Genomic DNA, 17,097 nt, shown 5'->3' on the forward strand with positions numbered 1-17,097 from the left:
AACCATCAGGTGGGGGCAGGGTTAGGCAGATCTGAGCTCAGACTCTCCTCGGGTAGGGCTTGCTGGAGCCACTGTCGGGGATGGGGAGTGGTTCTCTCAGGCCAATGGGGTTATATTCCAGAGGGACGTATTGCTGTCTCTGCTGTGCTATACAGTTTGCCAGAGAAGTGGGGAATAGCCAGTAGCAAAAGGCCTCACCCAGCTTCCATGCAGTTGGCGAGGCTGGTGTTGCTCCAGCAGTGCATGTTAACAGCTCCAAGTTTAGATCACATGCAGCCTGCATGTGAAACATAGGCCTGCCTTGGGCCATAAGCTTCCCCACTGAGAAAACAAGCATAGCTTTCAGGCCACATCCCTCCTTGTCTACCAACAATGGTGGTGGCTCCTGTGCTCCTATCTGCAGCAGTTCCCATTTGCCCCTGGATTCTGCTCAAGGAAGTTCGTGCCTACTTGAAATTGCCAAAAAATTCAGCTGCAAGCTTCTTTCACCCTATGACTACTCCCTAATTCTGCTGGCTACCTTCCCTGAGATCTCATATGAGATATAGTCAGGGATGACTTCCTCGGGCTTGCGCTGGAGACTGGGAGTACCTACAAGGTTGTTCCGGCTGTTGCTTATACTTGTACATTTTACGTGGCTCCCTAAATCCATTCCACCTCTAGGTAAGGTTAAATCCTTCTACTGTGATCTGGATTCTCAGATTCACCCAGGGGGTATGTGTTCAGAGGCAGGTTTTCCCCCCTCACACTTTGGGAACTCACAGTTTTTCACCTGACTCACAGAGTTTGCAGGGATCCTTTCAAAAGATCTGTGAATTCGTTTGGTTTTCCTGGTACTTTCCTGTGGTGGTTTTCAGAATGATAGCTCACTTTGTGAATCTCCACACACTGTTCTGTCTGTCCACATGGAAGATGCACATTAGCCCTGCCTGCCATCCACTATCTTCCTCCCATCTGACAGAAGAGTTTTTGAATAGGGAATATCATGATTAGATATACATTCTACAATGTTTAGAGAAAAGATAACAAAATGGCTCATGCCTGTAATCCCAGCACTTTGGGAAGCCAAAGTGGGCCGATCACGAGGTCAGGAGATCAAGACCATTCTGGCTAACACGGTGAAACCCCATCTCTACAAAAAAAAAATACAAAAAATTAGCTGGGTGTGGTGGCGGGCGCCTACAATCCCAGCTACTCGGGAGGCTGAGGTAGGAGAATGGGGTGAACCCAGGAGGCAGAGCTTGCAGTAAGTGGAGATGCGCCACTGCACTCCAGCCTGGGCGACAGAGTCAGACTCCATCTCAAAAAAAAAAAAAAAAAAAGAGAGAGAGAGAGAGAATAAATAGAAATGGGCTGGCAAAGACGACTGCAAAGTGGCCTTAGGCAGAAACCAGGAGAGGGGTGGGTGTCATAGATTCAAAGAAGAATGTTTCAAGGGGGACGTGGTTGGCATTGAAAGCTACTTTTCAAAGTAAAGTAAGGTAATGAAAAATGCCATTTGGAATTAGTGGCATGGTGGTGCTTAATGAAGAGCTAATCCATTAGCGTGATGGGGCAGAAGCCAGATTAGAATGAGCTGAATACTGAATGGGAAACAGAGAAATAGAAATGAGTTTGGTTGTAAAGCGAAGACAAGCTAAATCTGCAGTTGGAAAGCAAAGCAGGTTAAAGGTGGGGTTTTGATGTTTTGTTTTTTAAAAAACTTGACAGTGATTTGAAGATATTTAAAGCAAAACGATAAAAGCCAGTAAAGAGAGGCAGAAGTTGAAAATATAAGAAAGATAAGAGAAAATCAATAGTATAAGGTTCTTGAAGACGTAAGAAGGAATGAGATTCAGAGGGTATACAGAGGAGCAGTCCTTAGATAGGAGGACAGAAAATTCTTCAATGTGATAGGAAAGAACAATGAGGGAATAAAAGCAACTGCAGGTCTGGCATGTGCATCTGTTAGCAGGAAATTAAGGGAAATCCTGTCTGATGATTTTTATTTTTTCTGAAGCTTTGTCATCTGCTAAAAGTCAGAAGGAAAGAGGGAGGGTGAGAGATCTGAAAACAGTGGAGGCCTAAATAGTTGCCCAGTCAGATTTCTGTGGGATGTTTATTTCTTGTTTGTTTTAACTTCATTCCATTACCGCTTTTTCTTTTTCTATACACTCATATTTAATTATAGTTTTCTAAAATGAAATAACTGCTTGAACAATTTCTCTGGTTTTATACACAACCCAAATATCAAATTCAATTTTGCTATTTCCATCACAATGACAATTTATCCATAATGCTTCCTATTAGCTCTTCCGTTTAAAACTCAAAAAGGAAGATCCATATATCATTTTACAGGAATTTCAGAACTACCCATCATGCTTACATATAGGTAAACAAGTATTTGGTATATCCACAAATTTTACCTTCATGCATCTAGAAGATGCAGCATTTGTTCAGAGGACTTTACACCACATTACTTCTTTTTTTCAAAATGGCCTCAACAATTTTCCTTATCCTGTGCACATTGCTATTCATGCTGTGACTTTGCTTTTCCTACCGTCGGAGGTGGAGTCTGTTTCCTCACCCTACAAATCTGGGCTAGATTTTGCCCTACAGAATTTCATAGAAGTGACAGCAAATAACTTCCTAACCTAGAGTTTAAGAACCCTTATAGTTCCTGCTGTCACCTTCTTGGAATGTGGTACTTCAAAATAAAAAAGCCCAAGCTAGTCTTCTGACAGATAATACCACAAAGAAAAAGTCCCAGCCAACAGTACCAGCTCCCTGACACAAGAACAATTTATCTGGTTTTATATACAAACCAAATAAATGAGAGAGAGTCATTTTAGACCATCTATACCCAGCTGAACCATCAGATGACTGTAGAAGGACCCCTAGATGAGATCAGGAAAAGAACTGCACATTTGAGACTAGCTCAAATTGCAAATTCACAGAATTGTGAGAAAATAAAACAACTGTTTTAACCCAAAAAGTCTGAAACAATGACCTATTTGTTTTTTTGGGGGGTGGGGTGGGGGGTGGTGGGCGTTGTTTGTTTTTCTGAGACAGGATCTCACTTTGTCACCCAGGCTGGAGTGCAGTGGCATGATCACGGCTCACTTCAGCCTTGACCTCCTGGGCTCAAGGAGTACCACCTCAGCCTCTTGAGTAGCTCAGACTATAGGCACACGCTACCTCTCAACCAGCCAGTTTTTGCATTTTTGTAGAGATGGGGTTTACCATGTTGCCCAGGCTGGTCTGAAACTCCTGAGCTCAAGTAATCCACCCACCTTGGCCTCCCAAAGTGTGATTATAGGCGTGAGCCACTGTGCCCAGCCACACAATTACTAAAATTTTAATTTATTTTCTATTTTGAAAATGCAGAAAAATGACTGAATATATAAATTTAGCACTTTTCTCATGGGACAATCATAAACAATATGACATTTACATTTAATATTTGCTGGCACCTAAATTTAAGACTTCTTTAAAACAAAATTACCAGAATTATAGTCTTGAGATTCAGCCACCATCCATTTATTTATTAATCACCCTACTATGTTGCCGAAGCAGAGAAACTGATCGTATATCAGTGAACAAACAAAAAAAATTTTTTTAAATCCTTGCCCTCACTTTTCACATTGGGGAGTTTATAGACAACTCAATTCCAGAATACATTATTTTCTAATATATTAGTACTACAATGACATCCATAATTTTCAAGGGAAGAACATGTACAGAGAAATGTGCATATTACACTAATAAGCACTCTTACCCTCATGCCAAGCACCAAGAACCCAATCTCTTCCATTAATGGGTACTTGCTGACCTGTTGCTGAATCTTCTCAGATGAGGCAAAAGGATCATAGCTTTTTTGCCCTATCTTTACATCCATTATACAGGGCTTATTAAATTTATGGGTCACATCTTCCAGTTTTAGGTATAAATCTGTTATTAAAGAAAAATATCAGTTAGTAATAGGCAAACATATTACTACTCAAGTACTTGCCAGGAAAAAACAAAATGAGAAAATCCTAAAACAGAGAAAAAAGTTAAAATAAATGTAGAGTCGGCCGGGCGCGGTGGCTCAAGCCTGTAATCCCAGCACTTTGGGAGGCCGAGACGGGCGGATCACGAGGTCAGGAGATCGAGACCATCCTGGCTAACCCGGTGAAACCCCGTCTCTACTAAAAAATACAAAAAAAAACTAGCCGGGCGATGTGGCAGGCGCCTGTAGTCCCAGCTACTCCGGAGGCTGAGGCAGGAGAATGGCGTAAACCTGGGAGGCGGAGCTTGCAGTGAGCTGAGATCCGGCCACTGCACTCCAGCCCAGGAGACAGAGCCAGACTCTGTCTCAAAAAAAATAAATAAATAAATAAATAAATAAATAAATAAATAAATAAATAAATGTAGAGTCAATAATTATTCTTACTCTACCTAAAAAAAAAAAAAAAAAAAACCCTAAACAACAAATTTATAACAAGTATAAACATCACAGAGAAACTCCTGCAGGAGGTGAATTAAATAAATTCAACCATAAGCAAAAGATAGCAGATATAAGGTTTCCAACAATATTAAAAAGGCAATGGGATCATTTCAAAAGTTTTTCCAGAATGCATTCCCCTTGTGAATACAATTTAAGCCATATATTTCAGCAGATCTCTTAGTATATTATTAATTTTTAAAAATTTATTCGTTTAAAATTAGTAATCGGAATAAATCCTTCCCACAGAGCAATACAACAGAAGTACAGATTAAGAAAGGGTAAACCAATCCAAATGATGATCATTGTCAAATATACATTTTAGTCTTACTAGTTTCTAAGGAGAAACATGTATCTTGCTTTTCATTTTTTTGAGCTAGAGTCTTGCTTTGTTGCCTGGGCTAGACTGCAGAGGCCAAGCTTGGCTCAGTATAACCTCTGCCTCCTGGGATCAAGCAATTCTTGGGTGCCTCAGGCTGTCAAATAACTGGGATGACAGGCATGTACCACCGCCTTTATATTTTCAGCAGAGATGGTGTTTTGCCATGTTGGCCAGCCTGGTCTCGAACTTCTGGCCTCAAGTGATCTGCCTGTCTCAGCCTCCCAAACTGCTGAGATTACAGGTTTGAGTCACCACGCTCAGCCCCTCTAGCCCTTTTTTTTTTTTTTTTTTTTTTTTTTTAGAACACAGGCATTTCCCAAAAGTTGCTCTGTATATCTTGCTGGCATCCTACATGCATCTTTCCACAAAAAAATTAAATAGAGATTCAAATATAGTATTATAAAAGCCCCAGTTATCATACACGGCTGACCTTATAGTTTTAGTTTGAAAGCAAGGGTCCAGGTCCCCTGAGGGAAACAGTAAGGAAAGAAATTCTTCCCTCCTTTCCTGGGTTAAAGAATTGTCTCAGCCGAGCCAGGTACCTCATGCCTGTAATCCCAGCACTTTAGGAGGCCAAGGCAGATGGATCACCTGAGGGTGAGAGTTCGAGACCAGCCTGACCAACATGGAGAAACCCCATCTCTTCTAAAAATACAAAATTAGCCAGGCATGGTGGCAGGCGCCTGTAATTCCAGCTACTTGGGAGCCTGAGGCAGGAGAATGGCTTGAATCTGGGAGGCAGAGGTTGTGGTGAGCCGAGATCACGCCATTGCATTCCAGCCTGGGCAACAAGAGCAAAACTCCATTTCAAAAAAAAAAAGAGAATCGTCTCAAAGTTCTGAATGAGATCATGACTCATTTTTTAGTTAGGAATGCAATAAAAAGTATTTCTCCTCAAAGACAGAAAATATTACTTTCAACCAAGGTGACAAATAAGGTTAGAGAAGGTGTGTATTTTTTCTGAACTAAATAAAAGAGTACCAGGGTAAGAGAAGCCTTACTCTCTGATGTCCTTTCATTATCCCCATCCCACCAAGACTAGCATAGTTACTGAATTACAATAAAGTTTGTGCTCAAACAAAAGTGAGAACCCAGTTAAGGCTTGAAAAGTTTTAAGCCCCTCAGATTTAAAAGGCATAAATCTTCTCCTTCAAAGGATAAGAGATACTTTTTATTCTTTAGTCAAAGAAGATGAGAGCAGGGTTATAACTCTGTAGAACTAAGTGAAGTTAAGCCCAAATATAACAAAAAAGTTATTGCAGTCCAAGGGAGCAGCACTGACATACCCAAGGAGCCCTCCACACTTGAAAGAAAGGTTCTCCCAGACAGACACCTTCAGGATAAGATAAAACAAAAGATCTTGACAGAGACATGAAACTGCTGTCTGTGAAAACTAATGGGACAAATGGAAATATCCTGATCAAGGAGTTGGAACACACCTAAGCTTCTGTGTCTAAAAGATAACCACGGATGGTATGAGAGAAGAAAGCAGCACACAACAGTTACCTTCAGATTTTCTCCTCACATCTCCAACTACCTTAAGCAAAAAGAAAGAAAACAGATCCAGCCCCTCTCTAGGGCTGCATAATAATTTCAGTAAAAATACTTGAATTTCAAATATCAGAATAAAACTAATTAGATAGTAATACATAGTAGAGCAGATCCTTGGCATTCACCAATTTATTATCATTAATTTAGACTCAAGGGACTCCAGAAATCTTACTGGGGTAAAGTTGTATATGGGAGTATAAAGATAGTGAGAGAACATAGCTAACTGTCATAGCATCTATATCGCACTGTAGGGTTAGTATCTTCTACCTGTCAACTTGATAGTGATTAAAAACAAACAACAAACTTTTTATGACAAGATAAAGATAACAGAACCTAGAATAAAGGCTTTGCAAATCTGAAATAAAATCCTGTATCTCTTCCTTTTTCTCTTTGAAAGGAGTAAAATACAAATGCAAACTATATATAGTGGAAATACAATAAATGTTTGCTGAATGAATGAGTGTTTGCCCTTCCCATTCCTATTATCTAGTGAAACTTTAGACGTGGCCTTCCTCACGCTATAATAAATTGAGGCACCCATTCAGTAAATAGGGATGAATACCACGGGTTTTATTTGATATTTAGTTACACTATCCAAATGTGTTTTTCTTTACTTTACTTTCAGGTCCTTATTATGTTTCATATGGTTGGAATTACCAAATAACTGCTAAATTATTTCTTATTAGCCTTCAGAAATAAAAGTGTAAGTTAAGCCCATTGAAGACTGGTTTGGTGTTTTCTTTCTGTTCTCTAATCTTACATTTTTTTAAGTGAAAATAAGAACTTGAGATTCTCATTTCTATCTTTCCCTCTGAGTTAAAAAATAAACATCAAAACCTGCTTTAGAGATGCAGAATTCTTACAAAAGAATGCGATACCATGTATTTCACCACTTACTGCAAGTGATTTTGAAAAAGGTAAATAGAAAAATAGGGTATGATCTGAGCATTGAGATTTTTACTGATTTTTTACAGGCTGTCATTAATAGAAATAAATCTGAGTATTAATTCACCCTGAAAAATGCTATTAGCAAATTCTTTCCCTAGAATAGAGCTTAATTCAAGGTAGGTCAATCCTGAGACTCAAATACTTAAATGACCAAAGACATTTTACTACAGGGAGCCTCACTTACAAAGCAATATCAAATTCTGGATTAACAAAGGACATCTTTTCAGCTAGGCCCCTCTGGGTGTAGAGTGGAGCAGTATTTTTCCATTTCTAGGTCACAACCCATCATTGGATTATGAATTCAACTTAATAGGTTGTAACCAAAAGTTCCCTAAATGAAAGAGAAAAGAGAATATATGAGACTATCTCACATAGAGTAAGACTAAGTATTGTTGTCTGGGTTGGTCTCAGTCTTATAGACATTGAGTTGCAATGTAAAAATGTATTTATTACGTATCATAGACTAAGAAGTTTATTCCCCCCATGCCCTAAAGGCCCAGTGTTTTTTTTTTTCCTTTTAGACAAAGAAGTTTTAAAAACATCTAACTAGATAGAATGTCACTACGTCATTAGTATGTCTGCCCAGCTCAAGAACTATCCTCAGACCTACAGAAGTGGTCCCTTTGCCAACACCATCATACTTTGGGAATCCAGCCCATGGGCCATCGTCACTGACTAGGGCAGGAGCAAATACCTGATACAAGCTTGGCCAGTCTTGCCAATTTGGAACTGGAATGCAGAGAAAACCTGTTGCTAACCTCTATAGGTGACTGATACTATAACATGTAAGTCCCTTGGTAGGGAGGGGAGAGGTGTGGATAGCAAGGAAGGCAGAGGAGAGAACAGAAAGGGCTAACAAAATATGCAGAGAGAGATCTCCCTGGGCTTCGGGTTCAGATTCTACTTCCAGTCCCATCTGAGACTCAGATGCATGACCCTTGGCTTTCATAAGACCCCTCATATCCTTATAAGAACTTTTCCTTGTTGCTTAATCAAGTTGAAGTTCATTTCTATAACTTGTGCCCAAAGAAACTTAACTGAGATAATACAGTTTAAAGTAAATGCTTTAGAAGAAGAAAAAGGAGGCTCAAATTTCAACTCTACAATTTGCTAGCCTGTGACCTCAGGAGCACTTACCAAAACCTCAACTGTATGTAAAATGCAGATAATTATAGACTCTACCACACGGATATTAAGAAGACTAAATGAGATAAAATACAGTAAAGCACTTAGCATAGTGTCAGTCCTCACCCCATAAATGCAGGTTACACATTCCCACATCCCCTCCAAAATAAAATTTCATACATTCCATGTATAATTACTGTCAAGGCACACAGGTGAAGAAAACAGATAAAAACCTGCCTTCATAGAGCTGCTTTTGAAGAGTTGAAATCGCATTACGCTTAGCATAATTGCTGCTACGTATTTGGTACTCACTGAATATTAATTTTATCAGTATATATATATATTAAACACGCAAGTCACTGATAAATATTAAAACCTGCTAACCATGTTAGGTCACCAACGAGTCCAGGTCTAACTTCGATATTCAGTATAAATAAAAATATAAGATGATTCCCTGGAGTCTATTCTTATCCTTCCAGATGAGACAAGCATAATAAACACAAAATTAAAAGATGTATTCACAACTCAGTTATGCACTTGATAATGGATATTCTCCAACCCTCAAGCTAATATCAAGCCTTAGCCTTTAGTTAAATATTAAAAATAATAGCTATATATAATAAACCTATTTATTACATATTGATTTCATCTCAAGTTAAAGTAACTCTCTTTTGCATGTGTCATGTCTGCAAAACACACTCAATCTGACCACTGACCTCAAGTATGCCCTTAAAGTTGCTCAACTATCATGATCTGTTTCCCAAATCTCCTCACTTTTCCATCCTCTGAGACTACTATTTCATCCTTCCTTCCCCCATCATCCATAAGCTCAGCTTGCCTATTTTTTTTTTTTTAATTCTAAAGAAAAAGGTACAGCTTAGTCAAGGTTATAGATGGTAAACATTACTACAATAAATATGACAGCTAGGTTTTCTTTGATGCAATAGTAACATAAAAAAGATGACAGTAAATAAGAAATTTGTTCTAAGACTGATAAAAAAATCTAATGAACTAAAAATAAGATAGATTTTTGTTGTTGTTGTTTGAGACAGGGTCTCACTCTGTCACCCAGGATGGAGTACAGCAGTACAGTCATGGCTCACCACAGCCTCGAACTCCTGGGTTAAAGTGATCCTCTCACTGCAGCCTCCTGAGTAGCTGGGACTACAGGCGCATGTCACCACACCCAGCTAATTTTTATTTTTTTCTTTTCTTTTCTCTTTATTTTATTTTTGAAACAGGGTCTCTCTCTGTCACCCAGGCTGGAGTGCAGTGGTTGATCTTGGCTCACTACAACCTCTGCCTCCTGGGTTCAAGCCAATTCTGTTGCCTCAGCCTCCTGAGTAGCTGGGACTATAGGCACCCACCACTATGCCCAGCTAATTTTTGTATTTTTAGTAGAGACAGGGTTTCACCATGTTTGTCGGGCTGGTCTTGAACTCCTGGCCTCAGGTGATCCACCCGCCTCAGCCTCCCAGAGTGCTGGGATTACAGACATTAGCCACCGCACCTGGCCTAATTTTTAAAATTTGTTGTAGATACAGAGTCTTGTTATGTTGCCCAGGCTGGTCTTGAATTCCTGCCTTAAGCAATCCTCCTACCTTGGCCTCCCAAAGTTCTGGGATTACAGGTGAGAGCCACTGCGCCTGGCAAAATAGATGTGTTCTATCTGGAATAGTTTAAGTTCACTCTGTTCAAGGTCAAGAATATAAATTAGACTATATTAATATGATGTTTGGAAAATATCTTGTAAAATAATTATAATATGACTATTTCATATGATGTAGTTTATAAGGCAGAATTCTGAATATTAGAATAGAGATTATTTTTACATATCTATATACATAGACATGTGTGTATCATAAAGATAGCACAATTAACTAGATTTACTTTTATAACTCTGAAAATTCTATTTAGGACTCTTATGAAGTGAGTCCTGCAGAAGTCTAAGGACGGGCACTTGTAAACCCCAGATCTAAGAGAGAGAAAGTCTGTAAAGTTTAGTGCTGGTACTTGTATAATAAATAAAAGGATATCTACTCTTAGTAAATACATAGAGTTCATTTCAAGAGGTAACAATGTTTAGAAATAAAGTTACGTTTAAGAGGCTATGGTCAATAACTTATCACTTATTAATTTATAGAAAGTATATAAAGAATTTCTATAGTCCCTTAATTTTTCTGAGGTAAAGATCACGAAAATATCACGTGTTCAGAAATATAACACTTCCTGCTGTTTTAAGCAGACTACATAAGATCCCTCTGTGGCTTTACCAAGGACATTGTTTTCATGCTCAAAATATTTATATATTTCATGATGCTGATGACAGTATGAGATTATGTTTGGTTAAGTGAAGTAACTCAGGAATGGAAAACCAAACACTGTATGTTCTCACTCATAAGTCGGAGCAAAACTATGAGGATGCAAAGGCATAAGAATAATACAATGGACTTTGGGGATTCCGGGGAAAGGGCGGAAGGTGGGTGCAGGATAAAAGACTACACACTGGGTACAGTGTACAGTGCTCCGGCAATGGGTGCACCAAAATCTCAGAAATCACCACGAAAGAACTTATTCATGTAACGAAACACCACCTGTTCCCCAAAAACCTATTGAAATTTAAAAAAATTTAAAAATAAAGATTACCCCAGGTTACTATGAATGGAACTTTTCTATCTTGCTAAACATATATAATTAAATATAATTATCTTAAACATAAGTTAAATATACATATTGTTTTATAAGTGTTAGGTATAAAAAAATTCCTTTAGCTAATTTTCTACTGCTATTCTTGATATCCTAAGAAAAAGAGGCAAAAAGTGCCCTACAGAAAAATCTCAGAAAATCTAGAGATAACTAAATAGTAAAGCTGAAATAACCAGTTCCTTTAAAGGGAAGAAAATAGGGAGGGTATTTAGGGAATTGAAGGAATACTTATTTATAGCCCCTTAATCAATATTGTTATTTCATAAATTATGAAAATACAGGTTTCAAATTGCATTAAGTTTTTCCTCACCCTATCTGGAAAATCTACTAGGTATTAGCTACTAGTTTGATTTCTAAACCTCACAAAAAGGAGGAAAAGCCAGAGGAAGAACCACTGCTCAATTATGAAGCCAACTGGAAAAACAGATGATATGGTTTGGCTCTCTGTCCCCAACCAAATGTCACCTCTAATTGGAATCCCCATGTACTGAGGGAGGAACCTGTTGGGAGGTGAATGGAATACGGGAGCGTTTTCCCCCAAATTGTTCTCATGACAGTGAGGGAGTTCTCATGAGATCTGATAGTTTTAAAAGTGGCAGTTTCCCCTGCACTTTCTCTCTCTTGCAGCCATGTAATACCTGCCTTGTTTTTCCTTCACCTTCCCCCATGATTCTAAGTTTCCTGAGGCCTCCTCAGCCATGCAGAACTACGAGTCAATATATATAAAGAAAATCTCTTTTCTTTATAAATTATCCAGTCTCAGGTAGTATCTTTAAAGCAGTACGAAAATGGACTAATACAATAAGACCTTTCTTTTCTACATCAATCTCCAGCTATTCCTGAGAACAATACAAGTTAAAAGCAGAAAGAATAATAAGTAGAGAATTTGGGTCTGCAGATTAGGGGTGAAGGAAGAGGGATGCAACAGACATGTATGTCAGCTTGTTTCAGTTCATGCCTCCTGCAACATGACTAGTAGCTAGCTCCAGAAAACTACCAAACAGGCTAGAGATTACATTTGGAAAACTCAATTTTTTCAAACCTACTAAATGTTATACTTTTCTATCCCTCCAAATAATTATATCCAAAGGTTTTTGATGCTACATGTATTAGCCTCTTATGTGTTTATACACAGGTACAAATGATATTTATTTGTATGAATAGCATGAAATGTTCAAAGATAATTGCCAACAAATGTTATATTTTTAAATTCCAGGGCGGTTCCAAGATGGCCAAATAGGAACAGCTCCAGTCTACAGCTCCCAGCATGAGAATGCACAAGACGGGTGATTTCCGCATTTCCAACTGAGGTACTGGATTCATCTCACTGGGGCTTGTTGGACAGTGGGTGCAGCCCACTGAGCATGAGCTGAAGCAGGGTGAGGCGAGGAAGTCCAAGAGGTCAGGGAATTCCCATCCCTAGCCAAGGGAAGCTGTGACAGATGGCACCTGGAAAACTGGGTCACTCCCACCCTAATACTGTGCTTTTCCAAGGGTCTTAGCAAATGGCACAGCAGGAGATTATATCCCAGGCCTGGCATAGAGGGTCCCACACCCATGGAGCCTCGCTCATTGCTAGCACAGTCATCTGAGATGGAAGTGCAAGGTGGCAGCAAGGTTGGGAGAGGGGCGCCCGCCATTACTGAGCCTTCAGTAGGTAAACAAAGCAGCCAGGAAGCTTGAACTGGGTGGAGCCCACCGCAGCTCAAGGAGGCCTGCCTGCCTCTGTAGACTCCACCTCTGGGGGCAGGACAAAGCCAAACAAAAGGCAGTAGAAACCTCTGCAGATTTAAATGTCCCTGTCTGACAGCTTTGAAGAGACTAGTAGTTCTCCCAAAATGGAGGTTGAGATCTGAGAATGGACAGACTCAAGTGGGTCCTTGACCCCCAAGCAGCCTAACCAGGAGGCACCCCCCAGCAGGGGCAGACTGACACCTCACACAGCTGGGTACCTCTCTGAGACGAACCTTCCAGAGGAAAGATCAGGCAACAACATTTGCTGTTCAGCAATATTCGCTGTTCTGCAGCCTCCGCTGTTGATACCCAGGCAAACAGGGTCTGGAGTGGGACCTCCAGCAAACTCCAACAGACCTGCAGCTGAGGGTCCTGACTGTTAGAAGGAAAACTAACAAACAGAAAGGACATCCACACCGAAACCCCATCTGTACGTCACCATCATCAAAGACCAAAAGTAGATAAATCCACAAAGATGGGGTAAAGAAAGAGCAGAAAAGCTGAAAATTCTAAAAATCAGAGCACCTCTCCCCCTCCAAAGGAATGCAGCTGCTCGCCAGCAACAGAACAAAGCTGGACGGAGAATAACTTTGACAAGTTGAGAGTAGGCTTCAGATGATCAAACTTCTCCAAGATAAAGGGGGAAGTTCGAACCCATGGCAAAGAAGATAAAAACCTTGAAAAAAGATTAGACAAATGGCTAACTAGAATAAACAGTGTAGAGAAGTCCTTAAATGACCTGATGGAGCTGAAAACCATGGCATGAGAACTACATGACGAATGCACAAGCTTCAGGAGCTGATTCGATCAACTGGAAGAAAGGGTAGCAGTGACTGAAGATCAAATGAATGAAATGAAGCAAGAAGAGAAGTTTAGAGAAAAAAGAGTAAACAGAAACAAAAAAATCCTCCAAGAAATAGGGGACTATAAGAAAAGACCAAATCTATGTTTGATTGGTGTACCTGAAAGTGACAGGGAGAATGGAACCAAGTTGGAAAACACTCTGCAGGATATTATCCAGGAGAACTTCCCCAATCTAGCAAGGCAGGCCAATATTCAAATTCAGGAAATACAGAGAACACCCCAAAGATACTCCTCGAGAAGGGCAACTCCAAGAAGCATAATTGTCAGATTCACCAAAGTTGAAATGAAGGAAAAAATGTTAAGGGCAGCCAGAGAGAAAGGTCTGGTTACCCACAAAGTGAAGCCCATCAGACTAAGAGCAGATCTCTCAGCAGAAACTCTACAAGTCAGAAAAGAGTGGGGGCCAATATTCAACATTCTTAAAGATAAGAATTTTCAACCCAGAATTTCATATACAGCCAAACTAAGCTTCATAAGTGAAGGAGAAATAAAATCCTTTACAGACAAGCAAATGTTGAGAGATTTTGTCACCACCAAGCATGCCCTACAAGAGCTCCTGAAGGAAGCGCTAAACATGGAAAGGACAACCGGAACAAGCCACTTCTAAAACATGCCACATTTTAAAGACCATCAATGCCAGGAAGAAACTGTATCAACTAACGAGCAAAATAACCAGCTAACATCATAATGACAAGATCAAATTCACACATAATAATATTAAACTTAAATGTAAATGGGCTAAAGCTCCAATTAAAAGACACAGACTGGCAAACTGGATAAAGAGTCAAGACCCATCAGTGTGCTACATTCAGGAGACCCATCTCACATGCAGAGACACACATAGGCTCAAAATAAAGGGATGGAAGAGGATCTACCAAGCAAATGGAAAGCAAAAAAAAAAAAAAAAAAAGCAGAGGTTGCAATCCTAGTCTCTGATAAAACAGACTTTAAACCAACAAAAGATCAAAAGAGACAAAGAAGGCCATTACACAATAGTAAAGGGATCACTCAATTCAACAAGTAGAGCAAACTATCCTAAATATATATGCACCCAACACAGGAGCACCCAGATTCATAAAGCAAGTCCTTAGAGACCTACAAAGAGACTGAGAATCCCACAAAATAATAATCGGAGACTTTTACACCCGACTGTCAACATTAGACAGATCAACAAGTCAGAAGGTTAACAAGGATATCCAGGAATTGAACTCAGCTCTGCACCAAGCAGATGTAATAGACATCTAAGAACTCTCCACCTCAAATCAACAGAATATACATTCTTTTCAGCACCACATCGCACTTATTCCACAATTGACCACATAGTTGAAAGTAAAGCACTCCTCAGCAAATGCAAAAGAACAGAAATTATAACAAATTGTCTCTCAGACCACAGTGCAATCAAACTAGAACTCAGGATTAAGAAACTCACTCAAAACTGCGTAACTACATGGAAACTGAACAACTTGCTCCTGAATGACAACTGGGTACATAACGAAATGAAGACAGAAATAAAGATGTTCTTTGAAACCTATGAGAATAAAGACACATGTACCAGAATCTCGGGGACACATTTAAAGCAGTGTGTAGAGGGAAATTTATAGCACTAAATCCCACAAGAGAAAGCAGGAAAGATCTAAAATTGACACCCTAACATCACAATTAAAAGAACTAGAGAAGCAAGAGCAAACACATTCAAAAGCTAGCAGAAGGCCAGAAATAACTAAGATCAGAGCAGAACTGAAGGAGACAGACACAAAAAACCCTTAAAAAAAAATCAATGAATCCAAGAGCTGGTGTTTTGAAAAGATCAACAAAATTGATAGACTGCTAGCAAGACTAATAAAGAAGAAAAGAGAGAAGAATCAAACAGGTGCAATAAAAAATGATAAAGGTGATATCACCACCGATCCCACAGAAATACAAACTACCATCAGAGGACACTATAAACAACTCTACACAAATAAACTACAAAATCTAGAAGAAATGGATAAATTCCAGGACACATACACCCTCCCAAGACTAAACCAGGAAGAAGCTGAATCCCTGAATAGATCAATAATAGGCTCTGAAATTGAGGCAATAATTAATAGCCTACCAACCAAGAAAAGTCCAGGACCAGACGTATTCACAGACAAATTCTACCAGAGGTATGAGGAGGAGCTGGTACCATTCCTTCTGAAACTATTCCAAAGAACAGAAAAAGAGGGAATCCTCCCTAACTCATTTTATGAGGCCAGCATCATCCTGACACCAAAGGCTAGCAGAGACACAACAAAAAAAGAGCATTTTAGACCAATATCCCTGATGGACATCCATGCAAAAATCCTCAATGAAACACTGGCAAATCGAATCCAGCAGCACATCAAAAAGTTTATTCACCACGATCAAGTCGGCTTCATCCCTGGGATGCAAGGCTGGTTCAACATACACAAATCAATAAATGCAATCCAGCATATAAACAGAACCAAAGACAAAAACCACATGATTATCTCAACAGATGCAGAGAAGGCCTTTGACAAAATTCAACAGCCCTTCATGCTAAAAACTCTCAATAAATTAGGTATCAACGCGACGTATCTCAAAATACCAAGAGCTATTTATGACAAACCCACAGCCAATATGATACTGAATGGGCAAAAACTAGAAGCATTCCCTTTGAAAACTGCAACAACACAGGGATGCCCTCTCTTACCACTCCTCAACATAGTGTTGGAAGTTCTGGCCAGGGCAATCAGGCAAGAGAAAGACATAAAGGGTATTCAATTAGGAAAAGAGGAAGTCAGATTGTCCCTGTTTGCAGATGACATGATTGTATATTTAGAAAACCCCATCGTCTCAGCCTAAAAGCTCCTTAAGCTGATAAGCAACTTCAGCAAAGTCTCAGGATACAAAACCAATGTGCAAAAATCACAAGCATTCTTATACACCAATAACAGACAAACAGAGAGCCAAATCATGAGTGAACTCCCATTCACAATTGCTTCAAAGAGAACAAAATACCCAGGAATCCAACTTACAAGGGATGTGAAAGGACCTCTTCAAGGGGAATTACAAATCACTGCTCAATGAAATAAAAGAGGTCACAAACAAATGGAAGAATGAACATTCCATGCTCATGGCTAGGAAGAATCAATATCATGAAAATGGCCCATACTGCTCATGGTAATGTATGCCATCCCCATCAAGCTACCAATGACTTTCTTCACAGAATTGGAAAAAACTACTTTAAAGTCCATATGGTACCAAAAAATAGCCTGCACTGCCAAGTCAATCCTAAGCCAAAAGAACAAAGCTGGAGGCATCAAGCTACCTGACTTCAAAC

The 17,097-nt window shown here is 39.5% G+C and overlaps 1 protein-coding gene across 2 annotated transcripts in view; it reads right to left on the reverse strand.

Moving 5' to 3' along the window:
- IPMK (inositol polyphosphate multikinase) overlaps positions 1-17,097 on the reverse strand; it is a 75,674-nt gene that overhangs the window by 21,243 nt on the left and 37,334 nt on the right. For both annotated transcript variants that reach the window (XM_026454834.1, XM_026454833.1), the window contains exon 4: positions 3,758-3,930. In XM_026454834.1, coding sequence (XP_026310619.1) covers positions 3,758-3,930 — 173 coding nt within the window. The remainder of the gene's footprint in view (positions 1-3,757; positions 3,931-17,097) is intronic.

The sequence above is a fragment of the Piliocolobus tephrosceles genome, chromosome 9 (assembly GCF_002776525.5).
Source record: "Piliocolobus tephrosceles isolate RC106 chromosome 9, ASM277652v3, whole genome shotgun sequence".
In the NCBI taxonomy this organism is placed as follows: domain Eukaryota; kingdom Metazoa; phylum Chordata; class Mammalia; order Primates; family Cercopithecidae; genus Piliocolobus; species Piliocolobus tephrosceles.